This window comes from Onychostoma macrolepis, chromosome 08, assembly GCF_012432095.1.
Source record: "Onychostoma macrolepis isolate SWU-2019 chromosome 08, ASM1243209v1, whole genome shotgun sequence".
Taxonomy (NCBI): Eukaryota; Metazoa; Chordata; class Actinopteri; order Cypriniformes; family Cyprinidae; genus Onychostoma; species Onychostoma macrolepis.
This window is the reverse complement of record NC_081162.1, coordinates 6480716-6495071: the sequence shown is the minus strand read 5'-3', so window position 1 is coordinate 6495071 and position 14356 is coordinate 6480716. Positions and strand designations below refer to the sequence as shown.

The window sequence follows — 14356 nt, the reverse complement described above, 5'->3', positions numbered from 1 at the left end:
TTTGTTAAAAACATAAAAGATTATTATTAAAACTAAAATACTTGTTCTTATTTTTATATTGGCAAACAATGGTTGTGATGTGTGATATACTGAGTGAATGTGTGTTCATGTATCTCACACCCCCTCTTGAGATGCAGCTGGTCTGTAGCACAGGATTCACTGCGTGACCAGTTTTATTTTAGGGTGTAAAATCATATCTAATATGCTTCCTGTCAGACTCAGAATCCGAGTTTCATAACCAAACTTAAGAATAAGACTTAAAGAGCTCAGACTCTGCAGGAAAATACACACACACACACACACACACACACACACACACACACACAGAAATGAAGCTGGCTTCAGTCTAGAAGCAGCAAGCGCAATATCGAGTATGTCACCATTACACTGAGGGCCAGACTACATTGATTACACTGTGACGGCGCTATAACTCAAGTATATGCTCGTGTGGATCTGCTACACTGATATCAGCGACCGCTCGAGCGTGTTATTACTCAAGGACAGGACCATCTGATGCTTCAACCTACAGAGGAACTAACCAAATGCTGCACCATATGGTCCCTGCAACGCAAACACACACAGCACACAACAACACGTCTGACTCTGAAGCTCTCTGAAGGTCAGATGATCAGTGTTTCTGACTCATTGTGATTGATGGGATCACTAAGGTCGGTTATCTCAGGATGGAGAGTAATTAAAGGACAACAGATAATTAAAACACGATAGACCCTGACAGACGAAGGACAAACGTCCTTATAGATGTACAGATTTTAATTTGTCATTTGAAATGTTGTTCTGATTAGTGGACATGATTGACATTGCTTAGAGTATATCGTGTCATATAGATGTATAGCAGGAAATAATTGATCATAAAATCATTTACTTATTTAAGATTCGTTTTCCCATTCTGACTAATAAAAGTGTAGTCTGATGTTATTAGTGCTGTCATTCCTATAATAAAGTATTAAAATGTAAATTCTGTCATCATTTACTCACCCTCAAGTTTTTCCAAACCTGTATGAGTTTTTTTTTTTCTTCTATAGAACATAAAAGGAGATATTTTGAAGAATGTAACCAAACAGTTGACGGTAGCCATTGACTTTTAATAGAGTGGGGAAAAAAATACTATGGAAGTCAATAGGGACCAAAAACAGTTGAATTACCCACATTCATCAAAATATTCTTTAATGTTTAATATTATGTTCATCATCATCATCATTTGCTTTTATTCTAAACCTGATTTTATCCTCACTCTGGATACCTGATTATCAAAAATAATTCCTGTTTGGAAAACATTTTGTTTTTTCTAATGACAACCACATAATCACATAATATCTGTGCAAAACTGAATGAAAATGAACACAGAATAACAATAATAATAGTCTGGGGTTATCGAACAAATCATCATATTTGAATTTTTATAGCCTAGAAATCTATTATTTATTTAATTAATTGGGCCTATTTATTTGTATATTTATTTATGAAAAATATCAGGTCTCTTTGCGGTTTAAATAGTCATTCAATATTATATATTCTGTATTCAGAAAATTAGTAAAAAAAAAATGTCAGGTTGATAGGCAGTGCCAAAAATGGGACGTTATAAGTTTACATATGCTGAACGCACAATTATCATTAATATGTTTGTTTTTTTCCGAGGATATTTATTAGCTTTAATTTTCATCTTTAATTCTCTTAATTGAAAAGTTGTCCAGTCCAGAAATATATGATTAAAAAAGTTATAAAATAAAACTAAAAACCCTTTTTCAGTGACATGTTTGTTGTTTTATTTTATTTCATATTTTATTTTGTACTATAATCCTAATATTTTTTACTATAAATAGTGCTTATTTGAAATGAGTTTATTTGTACTTGATCCCGTGCTGCGCCTTTAAAGCGCCCCAATTATGGATTTTTGAAAATGATCTTTCATGCAGTGTGTAACACAGCTCTAAGCGAATGAAAACATCCTGCAAAGTTTTAAATATTTATTTATTATTTATTTATTTAAAACTTTATAAAGTTTATAAAGTTATTGTCTCTCAAAGAAAGAGTCGACTCTGAATCATTGAAACGAGTCGTTTCGTCAACAGGACACATTAGCATATTGCCCGCCCCCTTGTTGCGCGCGCAGACCTGGGAAAACTTGATTTTCGCTTTGGTTTGAATGAAAATGCAAATTCATTTTTTTCCACTAGGTGCCGCTTTTGGAGCGTTAAAAGCTCACAAACTCAGATTAGCGTCAGGCAAAGGAGGGGTTTGGAAAAATGAATTGTTAAACAAATCGTTTGGGAAATAATGATAAAAATAAATTAAAGATAAAAATAAATGCATATTATAAGAAAATGAAAGTGTTTTTAATCTTGCATGCATTTCAACCTGTTGTTGGGACTCCCAAAACCAAAATATTAACCTTTCATAACCCATAATAGGGGCACTTTAAAAAAAACTCTGCGCAAAGTGGTGCAGAGTTGACGTTCACCAATCACCTCCCTTGCGTCACACGGGTCAAAGTGTCATTGCACGTAAAACTCCGCCTCAAACAAACTTGCACTGGATATCATCATCATAAACTCTCGATTTAGTCTGCAACTCAGTTATATTTGGGAGTATTTTGTAAGCCGGTGTTTGAGGGATCTCTGCACTGGAGGAAGCGCGCTGGTGAGTTTACAGTCACGAGTCTGACTCGCCATGTGTTCGGAAGCGTGGACATACCGGCGTCCGCTGGAAATATCTGCTTCGATATAGTTATTAATATATGTGTGTGTGTGTGTGACTGAATGTTCACACAGTAACGTGGCGTGTCATCATCGTAGTCAGAAAATCTGACTGTGGTAACAATTTGTGCAGAATTTCTCTCATAATCTTGATCTGGAACCAATCCAAAAAGATCCTAATGGGAATTTTTACGGGGATTCCAACATAACACACGTGTGTGTGTGTGTGTGTGTGTGTGTGTGTGTGTGTGAGAGAGAGAGAGAGAGACCCTGGCTGTGAAAACCCAGCTAAAGTATTTTTTTTTTTTTTGTGATTTACTGTTTTCTACATAACATCATCCTTCATAAGGTAAAGAACATTCTGTGAAACTGTAATCTTGATATCTTTAATATTGACTAAGACCATGACAAAGATTGAAATCATAGAGAAATTAATGGTTGAAATCAAATTTTGATTCTTGTTATCTCGTAATTAGATTTTGAGACTTTAGCCTGGATTTCACAGAGAGGGTCATTTTATATATATATATATATATATATATATATATATATATATATATATATATATATATATATATATATATATATATAATAAAATATGAAGAGTTCAGATTTTCGTTTGAATTTTCTTCTAAAATGAACATTTTTATCAGGCTTCTATGTGTAGGTTCAGTAATTTCACTTTAATAGCAATGAATAAGTTCTTTTCATTGCCATTAAAGTGAAATAACTGAGCATAAACAAAGGAGCCTGAGAAAAATGCTCATTTTAGAAAAAAATTTCAAACGGCACTATAGTATCATAGGTTTTGGACTGGGACAGAACAATGGCATTCAAGCATTTGGTAACAAACTGATTCCAGTTTCTCATAAAACGCATTTGTACATAGATGTTTTGCATATGCTTTTCTCAAAGCACGTGGAGTTTACATGTCAAATTGACATTTGCAGTAACATCTCTCTTCTCTTGTCAGTGAGGATGGAGAGCTCTGGTGACCCCAGTGGTCCTCCACGGACGCCGCATGCAGGGGGAGCCAGAGGGCTGCCGATGGGTCGCCGGCTGCCCGCTTCGATCTCTCCGGGACGCCTCCCCACAATGCGCTCCAGAGACCTCACGTTAGGAGGAGTCAAAAAGGTCACCATACATAGCTGAACATTACAATCACACAAGACATTTCAGATGCATTATGCTGCAATTCATAGTGTCGTCTTCTCATTTGTCCTGCAGAAAACCTTCACGCCCAATATTATTGGTCGAAAATCAAAAGAGGAGTAAGTGACAGACTCTTTTGTCCATTTACTGTCAGTAATTCATTGTTGACTTTATGAAGGTATTGATATTTCTTACAAGTGAGGATGATTTTTTGTTTTACTTTGCCGCAGATTAAAGGCTGATGAAAGAACGAGACGGGATAAGAAGGATGTGGATCGAGGTCGGCAGCGGGACGGCCGAGGGAGGGGCCGAGGTCGCCCAGAGGTCATCCAGTCACATTCTATCTTTGAGCAAGGTCCTGCAGAGATGATAGCCAAGAGGAAAGGTAAAGGAGGTCATCAGGGGAGGATTTGAGAAATTGTTTGGCCAAGTGCTGAGATTCGAGCCAGAGTTTGTTAATAGTGACACTAAATGGCATTAAAGCAGTGATGCTTGTTTTGTGCCTCACGGCACCTCTTAATGTAGTGAAATCACAGTAACACACACCTTTGAAATATGACCCAAATGATTAATAATAATTATGTTTACTGCTACAGCTAATAACGATTAACAGCTCTTCTGCTAAGAATATAGTTGATTAGCCTTACTTGAGGCTGTTTACAGTCCAACAACTTAACATTTAGATCTTTTCAAATATCTGTGAGTGACACTAGACTCATTAATGTGGTATTAAAATACTGACCGGCAGTAATTCATTCTGATTTTAAGTCACAGGTGTATAGATACACTACTGTTTATAAGTTTGTGGTTGGGAAGCTTGTATGTTTTTGAAAGAAGTCAGTCATGCTCACCAAGACTGCATTTATTTGATTAAAAATACAGCAACACAGGTCTATTGTGAAATTGTATAGCAATTTAAATACCTGTTTTCTGTTAGAATATATTTTAAAATGTAAATTATTCCTGTAATGTCAAAGCTGAATTTTCAGCATCATTACTCCAGTCTTCTTCAGTGTCACATGATCCTTCAGGAATCTTTCTAATTTGCTGATTTGCTGCTCAAGAAACATTTATTATTATCAATGTTGAAAACAGTTGTCCTGCTTAATATTTTTGTGGAAAACAAGATGCATTTTTTTCAGAACGAATGTGGGTTTTTTGTTGTAATTTTATAATATCTTTACTGTCACTTTTGATCAATTTAATGCATTCTTTCTGAATAAAAGTAAATATTTGAATGGTAGTCTGCATTTACCATGGGTTTGAATGTTCATGGGAAAATATAACGATTAAAATTTAACATTAAAAATAATTAGCATTTTCTGTTGTGACACATTTCTTGTATCAGTGCTTTCTTAATTTGTTTTATTTGATTAGGTGTATATGATGATACCAGAGAAACCACAAACAGTGGCCCTTCACCCATCATCAACATCAAAAAGGAGAGAGAGACCGAAGAGGAGACTAAAGAAATCCTGCGCAAACTTGAGAAGGACAATGTATGTTTAAAAAAACTGAAGCTTATTAACTTCTAATTAACTTATTAACTCAAACTTGTGCAGAGCCTTTACCTGGTTGCATTACACCCCAAAATCAAAAGGAAGAAATTACAAAAAGAAAATAAGTCTTACCTAAGGTCCATTTACATCCTTTCCATTGAGACATAATTTTTATAATAATTAATCAAAATTTTTAATTTAATTCTCATTACTCAGTATTTTAATACAATAAAAACAAAGATTTATTTTTTTATTATTATTAAATTGTAAAATATTATACATTGTAGTATTTCTTGTAGTACTTTTTCATGGTGATTTAAATAAAAAAAATAGTAAATTAATAATTAGAATCACCACTGAAAAGAGTAGGAAGATAAATCGAAAGATAAATGTCCAGATGCTTTACGCTGATGGCAATTATGGGGAAAAATGTGATAGTCATGATGCAAAAACATAATGGTCCTAACAATTGGCTTAATTATCTTGCAAAATATAATTTATTTATTTTTCCCCCTCCTTTTTGCATTTTGTTTTTGGAGTGAAATATGTCCTGGACCATGTTTTTATGATTTTTATGCTTGCTTAACTGAGAAAAATAAGCCACCCTCAATCCTTTGGTTCTGTGTGTGTAGTTTCTGGATGACCCTCACCTGAGAGGAGAAAGAGGAAGCTGTCCTGTGCAGCTGCCGCTGGCTGTGTCGGGATGGGTCTTCAAAGAGGAGTTTAGCGAGGAGACTCTCAAATCGGAAAAGACCTCCTCAGATCCTGAACTGATGAGCACAGACAGCGCTGGAGCTGAAGTGAAGAGTAGGAGAAACTTCATTAAACATGCAAAGGCACAAACTAGCAAACATATTAAAGTGTGGTCACATTTCACTGGTCAAATTCATACTCAAAAGTTGATAATATAAAAAATTGCAAACAAAAATTTGCGAATGTGACCACACATTTAGACACAAAGAAGACATTTAGTGAGCTTTCATTACACAGAATTGAGGAGAATTTAACCCTGTCTTCCTTCAGTCAAGCAGGAGCCTTTGGATATTCCTGAACCGAAGAAGGCGGAGCCTATGTTCAAGCTGCCACCCTTGCCCAAACCTGATTTGCTGCCTGATTTACTGGAGGTGTGGAATCACTGCAAAGAGGAGGAGCTTCTCTTCATGCAGCTTCCTGACTGTCTACCAGGCCAGCCGCCCACCAGTGACGTCCGGCCCACCAAAACAGAGGTGCAGTCGAGCGACGGACAGGTCATGATGCAGAAGACCGAGACTCAGGTTGGCGCTGGCTAGGTTTAGATCACAGATTCATGTTAGTTTTTGCATATACTCATGTGTTTTTTGTTCTCCTGTGTGTTTGTTTGTCAGGATGAATCTCAAGATGAGAACACCTGTTGTCTTAAGGATCTACAGGAGGGTTTGGTGGGAAAGATGCTCGTGAGGAAGTCAGGCAAAGTTCAGCTTATACTGGGTAACATCACCCTGGATGTGGCCCTGGGGACCCCCTGCGCCTTCCTGCAGGTCAGTTACGCTCATCAGTGCAGTAGGTCACCCTCAGGCCATCCAAGATGTAGATGAGTTTGTTTGTTCATGGGAACAGATTTGGAGAAATTTACCATCAGATCACTTGCTCACCAATGGATCCTCTGCAGTGAATGGGTGCCGTCAGAATGAGAGTCCAAACAGCTGATAAAAACATCACAATAATCCACGCCACTCCAGTTCATCCATCGAAAAGATGCGTTGGAAAAGAATTTGTAAGGAACAAATTCATCGACACATTTTTAAAAACGTCAAACTGTTGCTTCCAGCTAAAATACGAGTCCTCTATGCATTATATTGCTTTCTCCAGTGAAAAAGTCATCTTGTCTGAATCAGGAGAGAAATATGCACAGATCAAACACCAATTACAAGTGAATACAATCCAAAAAGTTGGTGGATTTTGATGTAAGAGGTCAACTGGGGATGTTTTTTTTCACTGGAGGAAGCATTATTATGGATTATGGACTTAAGCAACTGTTTAAATTTAAAACAACTAAATGGATTTGTTCCTCACAAACACACAGAGTTTCGCTTCACAAGATGTTAATTGATGGACTGGAGTGGTGTGCATTATTGTGATGTTTTTATCAGCTGTTTGGACTCTCATTCTGACGGTGATGTAATGATAGATTTCTCCAAATTTATTCCCACGAACAAACAAATTAATCTACATCTTAGGCCTGAGGATGAGTACATTTTCAGCAAATTTTAATTTCTGGTGAACTATTCCTTTAACCTGTTGGTGGGGAATCATCCACTGCTGGGATAAAGATATTATAACAGCATTTGAAGATCCAAAGGCTAAATAATGTAATGAAATTGGTGACAAATGCTTTGTAAGCACATGACCAAGCAGTACTCATCATGGCACTTTGGGTTTGAATCTTTACATGCTATTTAGCTTCTTCATGTACTTGCTCTTAGGTTTGTATAACATTGTCTTTTTCTGTTATTCTTTCTGTGTTTTGTAGGAACTGGTCTCAGTTGATACAGAGGGCAGGAGGGGAGACATGTCTGTGTTGGGACACATTAAACACAAGTTGGTTTGTTCACCTGACTTCCAGGCTCTTCTGGAAAACAGAGCTTGAGGAGCGGCTGCTAGAATCGCCAATAATTCACTTCAATGCTGTAAATCAGTTTGTGAGATGTTCCTGTGTACCGTCACAGATGGAGAACTCAGAGAGAATTAATGAAATTTATTTATACTGTACGGTCAAGGAAATTTATTTGAATATATGCAATGTCTTTACAAGATGAGACACTATTACTCATGTAAATATTGTGGGTTACAATAAATATCAAATTTATTGTAAAAATCTGGGTTTGAGTTAAACATTAATTTAATAAATGTGCTAGAAATTTCTCCTTTTTCCTCCTCCCTGTTTATTATTATTCTTATTTAATCGGCTTCCTAGTGGTGAGAATGTGCAGACAGTTTCATTAGAGGTTGTTTTTGTAATCATAAAAAGTTCAGCATAATTATATTTTATTGCATTTTAGGACACGGTTTCTCTGAGTAATGTTCAGTCATCGCTTTTTGGATATTATGGAGTGGCCAAAGGCACAAAAAACATTACTATGTAATCCATTACATTACACATTTTAGGTTATATAATCAGACTACATTTTGATTACCTGTGACCTTTTCTCTGGTGATGTTTGCATGACTTCTGTTAACTTAATACACTTAAACCCACCTTTTTGTTACAAGTGATAATTATTGCAATAGCATTTTGGACAAAATTGTTGTTTTTCTCAAGCAGAGCTAGTTGATATTCGTGTTGATGCTTTCCATCATAGCATCTTTGCAACAGCAACATGAGGATGACGTGGCTGGCCGCAGTGAAGTTGTGTCTTATATATTCTGAAAGCCTAGTGTAATGGTTTAGCACTGATAGCGGCGGAAGCAGATTTACAGGCTCTAAAAATGTGTGTAATGCCGGCTGGGGCTTGTTGATAACATTTACTGTTGTCAGTGCCTGCCTCAATCCTTTCCTCTACACGTTTAACCACTATCACTTCCAAACCACACAGCAATTTCCAACACGACGCAGTCGTTCAGCCAGGCATGCTGGGAAAAAACATTTTGTCAAATAAGCTAAAATATTCTTCATGTGGTAACATTTAAATTAACTGCTTTTGTTCAAATATATTTATATATATTTTTATTTTCATTGAATATGACTGAATCAACCTAGGTTTTTAAAGGTCCAATCATCTACACATAGTCTGACTTCATTGTGTTACAAAACGTGTATGTTATATTTAATTTAATAAAACATTCATAGGGTTAAGGCAAATGAATACATGATGAATTAATGAATTATCAGCTAGCCTACTTAGATTATAACCACTAAAATAAAAAGGTAAAAAACTGCTGTTACTTCATAAACTGTGATTTGAAGAATGATCAGAAAGAAATGCTCCTCATGAAATGCTCAGTTTTGCATATGTCACTGTGACTCTGTACTTCTGTGTTACGTGACACTGGCTTTATAAAAGCTTTAAAAACAAGAAGCTGAAACGATACTTCATGTGCTATGAGAAGTCATGGCAAATGTGACATTCACAACCATCTTCCCTTTATTGCAGAGGTATTCAGGGTTTCCACAAAAATATTAAGCAGCACAACTGTTTTCAGCATTGATAATAAGAAATGTTTCTCAAGCAGCAAATCAGTATATTGATTTCTGAAGGATCACGTGACACTAAAGACTGGATTATATCAGTGTATATCTGAATAAGAATTGCATGTGTTTTCAACACAGCTCTTGCACTAACTGTAATTCTTCGCAACTAGTGAATTTCATATTTTATTGACTATATTAAGATATATGATGGGGTCGTGAAAATGCACTGCATAGAATCCCACTGTGCAATCATGTATTTATTTGTTTCAGAGGGACTGTACAGTAAATAACTAGTCAACTCATGAAGAGTCCTATAAATAGTCAGCTCATTATTTTGTGTTATGACTCCCTGCCAGTGCTTCATGATTTGCTGAATGATTTCCTGCTGGAGTCCTATTATAGCTACTGCAGTGACTTTTTCTCTGCCTTCAGCTATCAGATTCAATCAGCCATATATATTAACTGAATTAAACTCGAGTTCAACTAATTGCATTTATAAATGTAAACTCTAATGCATTTTTATTTCATTGCAAATACAAAAATAGGAAAACGTAATTCAGTTCACATATCTATATTTCAAAGTATATCATTTTCGTAATAAATACGAATAAATAAATACTTTTTCATAATTAAACACTTTCCAAATAAACAACATGCAAGTTAAAAGTTTTTTTTTTTTCTTTAAATATGCATTTTAGGTGCACTAAATGGTAGGCTACCAGTAGTATCAATTGAATAATTTCCATTGCTCCTGTGTTGCTCTGAAAGCTGGTTTGTGGAAAAACCAAAGTGCAAATTCAGTCTGAGGTTCACTTGTGGACTGTAAACTTATATAAAGCCTAAGATTGCTGATGACACTATATTTCACATTGCACTTCGTGGTAAACACAGGCTGTGAGAACGTTTTGGAAAATACAAGTTCCTAAAAGCTTCAGGAACTTCTGGTCTCACGTGTGGAGAATGCGGCTGCAGTATTTCGCCAACTCACCCAACAACTCAGTATTTTCCCAAACAAACTGGCACGAGCGGTATTTACTGATTGTTTTCCTTCCTCCAAAAAGTACAAACCCCGCCCATCTGACTTCCCTCATAACTTTCAGTTCAGATACTATATGAAACATAGGCTGTATAAGTGAAGGAGCACTCAGTGTCAGCTGGGTTTCTGTGGACCGGTCAGAATGGGCTTCAGCGCGCTCCTGTGCGCGTGTGTTGTAGTTTCGTGCAGCGCCGCTCCGTTTAAACTCCCGCAGAGAAACGAGCCTCAGAACGACAGACCGATCATCGGTAAAATATTGCCTTCATATTGTCCGTCAAGCAGATGTGTGCACTAAAGCTTTGACGCAAAATTCGATTTACTTTAAAATCTACTTTTGCAAACAGACTGAATTTATTCTTGTCATGTTTAATAACAACAAACACACGCTGTAAGTGTGTGACTAACCTTTAAGCGCATATGACTCGAGCATTATTTTGTCTATAGGGATTCTCACGCAAGAAGTTGACAATGAGTCGATGAAAAAGTTTGGAAAGACATACATCCCTTCATCATATGTTAAGTACATTGAGTCCGGGGGAGCTAGAGTTGTGCCAATTAGGTAAGTCTTGTCTGTTTGTTTGCATTAAAGGTTCCGATTCATGTTTAAAAACCGATTAATCGATTCAAGTCACACCGATTCTAGTGTTTCTTCGTGAAAAAGAAGTACACTTTACAGAAATAATGTAGGCTATTTTAACAGAATATACTTACGTGTGAACTTAATGTAATGTTTTAGGACACTTTATGTTACATTTACATTTATATTAGGCTAAATACAGTTAGTTGAACCTTATTAAGAGTGCTTTTTGACCCACTTAAGTAGGACTTAGGGATATTATTTCGTAATTAGGCCACTTCTTTTTTTTCTCTCTGAAATGAATGTAGGCTACAAAGAATGTACAAAGTTTTATCTCCAAAGTCAATCAAGTGATTTAAAAACATGAATATGGCGATTAGTGTGACTGAGTCCCAAAAGTTCTTGCTATCTGGGAACTGATTCAGAAGAGTCATATCAATAATACCAACAACCATACATTTAAGAGAATCACACAAGGTAGAAAATAATTCATCTGCAAATCCATATTCAAAATGTGTTATTTCAACAATCATACTAATGAACACATTCTGTGTTACAGGCTAAACCAGAGATTGGCAGAGCATGAAAAAATCTTCAGGTCAATAAATGGGTATGTTCTTCATCTTTCATTCAAAACACTATTATGTGGTGTTGACATGGACAAGTCCATCACACCCAGATTTCCATGATGCCCTTACCTGATGTATTCATACATGATCATTATCTTTTCATTATATAAGCTGTTAGATCCATTTTGTTGGCCATTATGTAATGTACTGTCAGCATTGAATATGATTGCAGTAACCTAGATTTTATCAGTTCTTCCAGTTTATAGGCAAACCTGATTTTACACCCTACAATGAAAACGCCTCCCCATCATGCTTGAATGAAACTTACAGAAACAAAAGCAGTGATTCACATTAATACAATAATATTTCACATGCAAAGATAATTTTGCATAAACTTCCCCCTCTCAATCAGTCTTCTTCTCATCGGCGGCGCTGTGGATCTGGAGACATCTGACTTCGCTCACACCGCTGGGATTTACTTCACACTGGCCCTTAAGGTAAAGGAATTACAGTGAATATAAGATGTGTCTCCTTGTGTCTCCTGAATAATTAGTTGTTAATTACCATCAACTTTTTTTATGGGAACAGTTGGACTTTATCATGTGCCGTTACTGCAGTTATTTTAGGAACTAAAAAGAAAGGAAATAAACTGCAAGACGTTACCGATAGTCTTATCAAGAGTTTGTTTTTGTGCTGTCTCAGGCGAATGATGAGGGAGATTACTTTCCCATCTGGGGAACATGCCTGGGATTTCAGCTGCTCACGGTGCTGGTGGCTGGAGAAAACCTGTTGAGTAAGACAACTGCAGAGAATGTCACTTATCCACTCAACTTCACCTCAGGTACTTAGTCTAAATATAAATATAGCCAATGTACGTAGTCAAGATCAGCAACATGGTCCACTTTTTTTTTGTTTTTGTATATATAATGTCTCTAATGTCCATTTGCACATTTGTTTCCATTAACAGAGGCTTCATCCAGTCGTATGTTTACCAACTTCCCATCTGACATTCGTAAAGCATTGTCCCAGGAACCACTTACTGGAAATTTCCACCATTATGGAGTGACCAAAGAGGTACATCTTTTATAAACACACAATATTCATTTCAATACTTCTAATCAAAATAACAAACAAGAAGCAATAGTCCTTAGTCAGGGTAATGCCATAACCACTAGGCTGAGAGGGATAGAAGTACAGTGCATTCAGTGGATTATACTGTTTTTAACAACATACCGATGAACTGTCAAGTTCCAAAAGACTTTCAATTGACAAAAACAACATAAAACAGATTTGAAAGTTGTGAGTTGTAACATTTGTATGTGTTCTAGGACCTTTATACAGTACGTGCCACTGTAAAGACACTAAGTCTATCCCTCACAGACTTGTTTTCTTCCGTGTTAAATTCAATATGATGTCCAACCCGATTAAGGTCTATAACACTTCCTCTTTTTCAGGCATTCATGGGAAATGAGAAATTAAGTGGCTTCTTTTCAGTGCTCTCCACAAACATAGCACAAAATGGCCTTGAGTTTGTTTCCACCATGGAAGGTAACTAAACCAGACATTTTTCATATTTAAAACAACCCTATACAAGCACCCATACACAGTGTGGATGAAAGATTATTGGCCTGCAGGCAGGAAGTACCCTTTCTATGGGGTACAATGGCATCCAGAAGTGAACCGCTTCCAGTGGGACCCTCGTTACAACTTTCCTCATTCCAGCAATGCTGTGTGCGTGTCGTCCTTACTGGCTGAATTCTTTGTAAATGAGGGTAATTGCAGTCTCATACTTTACTTATTTATGTGTTTGCTTGTTCCACATTTGGATGAATTGGGATGAACAAATGCATGTGTGTGTTTTTAGGAAGGAGAAGCTCCCACCACTTCAGTGAAGCAGCAGAAGAGAGCAGCGCGCTCATATACAACTACAACCCTGAGTATGTGGCAAATATCTCTGCATATGAACAGTCTTATTTCTTCTGAGAGACACAATATAGGACATTGAGAAAGACAAAGAAAGAAAACACTTGTCAAGATATTTCAGACAAATGTACTGTAATAGTCCTTATTGCAGACCTCATCTCATTTTAGGAATATTGTTTTTAACTGAGAGACATTTTAAATAATCAGTGTTTTATTAAATTATTTTGGATTTATTAGAACACTCAATTATTTTTTATTATAATTATGAAGATGATTACATATTTGATTCCTTCAAAGAGAATAAATATTATTGTATATATATGTATGTTTTAAAATTACACATTACTAAAGATCAAAGGCATGCTATGGTTTATGTGCCAGAAGAGGGCAGTATTGTCACGTTTATGACATTTTCATATACATTCCATTTGTTTTTCCCTCATGTTGTTTTCTAAAATAGTCCATAGAATTTTTTTTCCAACATATTTATATATATATATATATATATATATATATATATTAGTGCTGTCAAACGATTAATCACGATTAATCGCATTCCAAAATAAAAGTGTTTGTTTACATTATTTATGTACGTGTACTGTGTATATTTATTATGTATATATAAATACACACATACAGTATATATTTTTGAAAATATTTACGTTTATACATTTATATATTCATATTCTTATATTTTATATTATATATAAATATATTT

At 35.8% G+C, this 14356-nt stretch overlaps 2 protein-coding genes across 2 annotated transcripts; both read left to right on the top strand.

Annotated features, from left to right (window-relative positions):
- Window positions 1–2488: 2488 nt before the first annotated feature.
- On the top strand, window positions 2489–8272 carry polr3d (polymerase (RNA) III (DNA directed) polypeptide D). Its single transcript, XM_058784977.1, has 9 exons — window positions 2489–2658; window positions 3688–3848; window positions 3942–3985; window positions 4097–4251; window positions 5244–5365; window positions 5998–6172; window positions 6389–6639; window positions 6730–6882; window positions 7875–8272. The coding sequence occupies exons 2-9, from the start codon at window positions 3693–3695 to the stop codon at window positions 7989–7991; spliced, it is 1173 nt and encodes a 390-aa protein (XP_058640960.1). The 5' UTR covers window positions 2489–2658; window positions 3688–3692; the 3' UTR covers window positions 7992–8272.
- Window positions 8273–10569: 2297 nt separating this feature from the next.
- On the top strand, window positions 10570–14152 carry LOC131545908 (gamma-glutamyl hydrolase). Its single transcript, XM_058785123.1, has 9 exons — window positions 10570–10817; window positions 11014–11128; window positions 11706–11756; window positions 12128–12212; window positions 12418–12556; window positions 12683–12789; window positions 13170–13263; window positions 13350–13487; window positions 13580–14152. Exons 1-9 carry the CDS (start codon window positions 10712–10714, stop codon window positions 13696–13698), a joined length of 954 nt encoding a protein of 317 aa, XP_058641106.1. The 5' UTR covers window positions 10570–10711; the 3' UTR covers window positions 13699–14152.
- Window positions 14153–14356: the final 204 nt, after the last annotated feature.

Excerpts from the sequence above, each read along its gene's own strand:
- polr3d (XM_058784977.1), top strand. The coding sequence starts at position 3,693 with ATGGAGAGCTCTGGTGACCCCAGTGGTCCTCCACGGACGCCGCATGCA. Across the intron at positions 3,986-4,096 it reads GGTCGAAAATCAAAAGAGGA|ATTAAAGGCTGATGAAAGAA; the intron begins GTAAGTGACAGA and ends ACTTTGCCGCAG. Across the intron at positions 6,640-6,729 it reads TGCAGAAGACCGAGACTCAG|GATGAATCTCAAGATGAGAA; the intron begins GTTGGCGCTGGC and ends TTTGTTTGTCAG.
- LOC131545908 (XM_058785123.1), top strand. The coding sequence starts at position 10,712 with ATGGGCTTCAGCGCGCTCCTGTGCGCGTGTGTTGTAGTTTCGTGCAGC. Across the intron at positions 12,213-12,417 it reads ACTTCACACTGGCCCTTAAG|GCGAATGATGAGGGAGATTA; the intron begins GTAAAGGAATTA and ends GTGCTGTCTCAG. Across the intron at positions 12,557-12,682 it reads TCCACTCAACTTCACCTCAG|AGGCTTCATCCAGTCGTATG; the intron begins GTACTTAGTCTA and ends TTCCATTAACAG.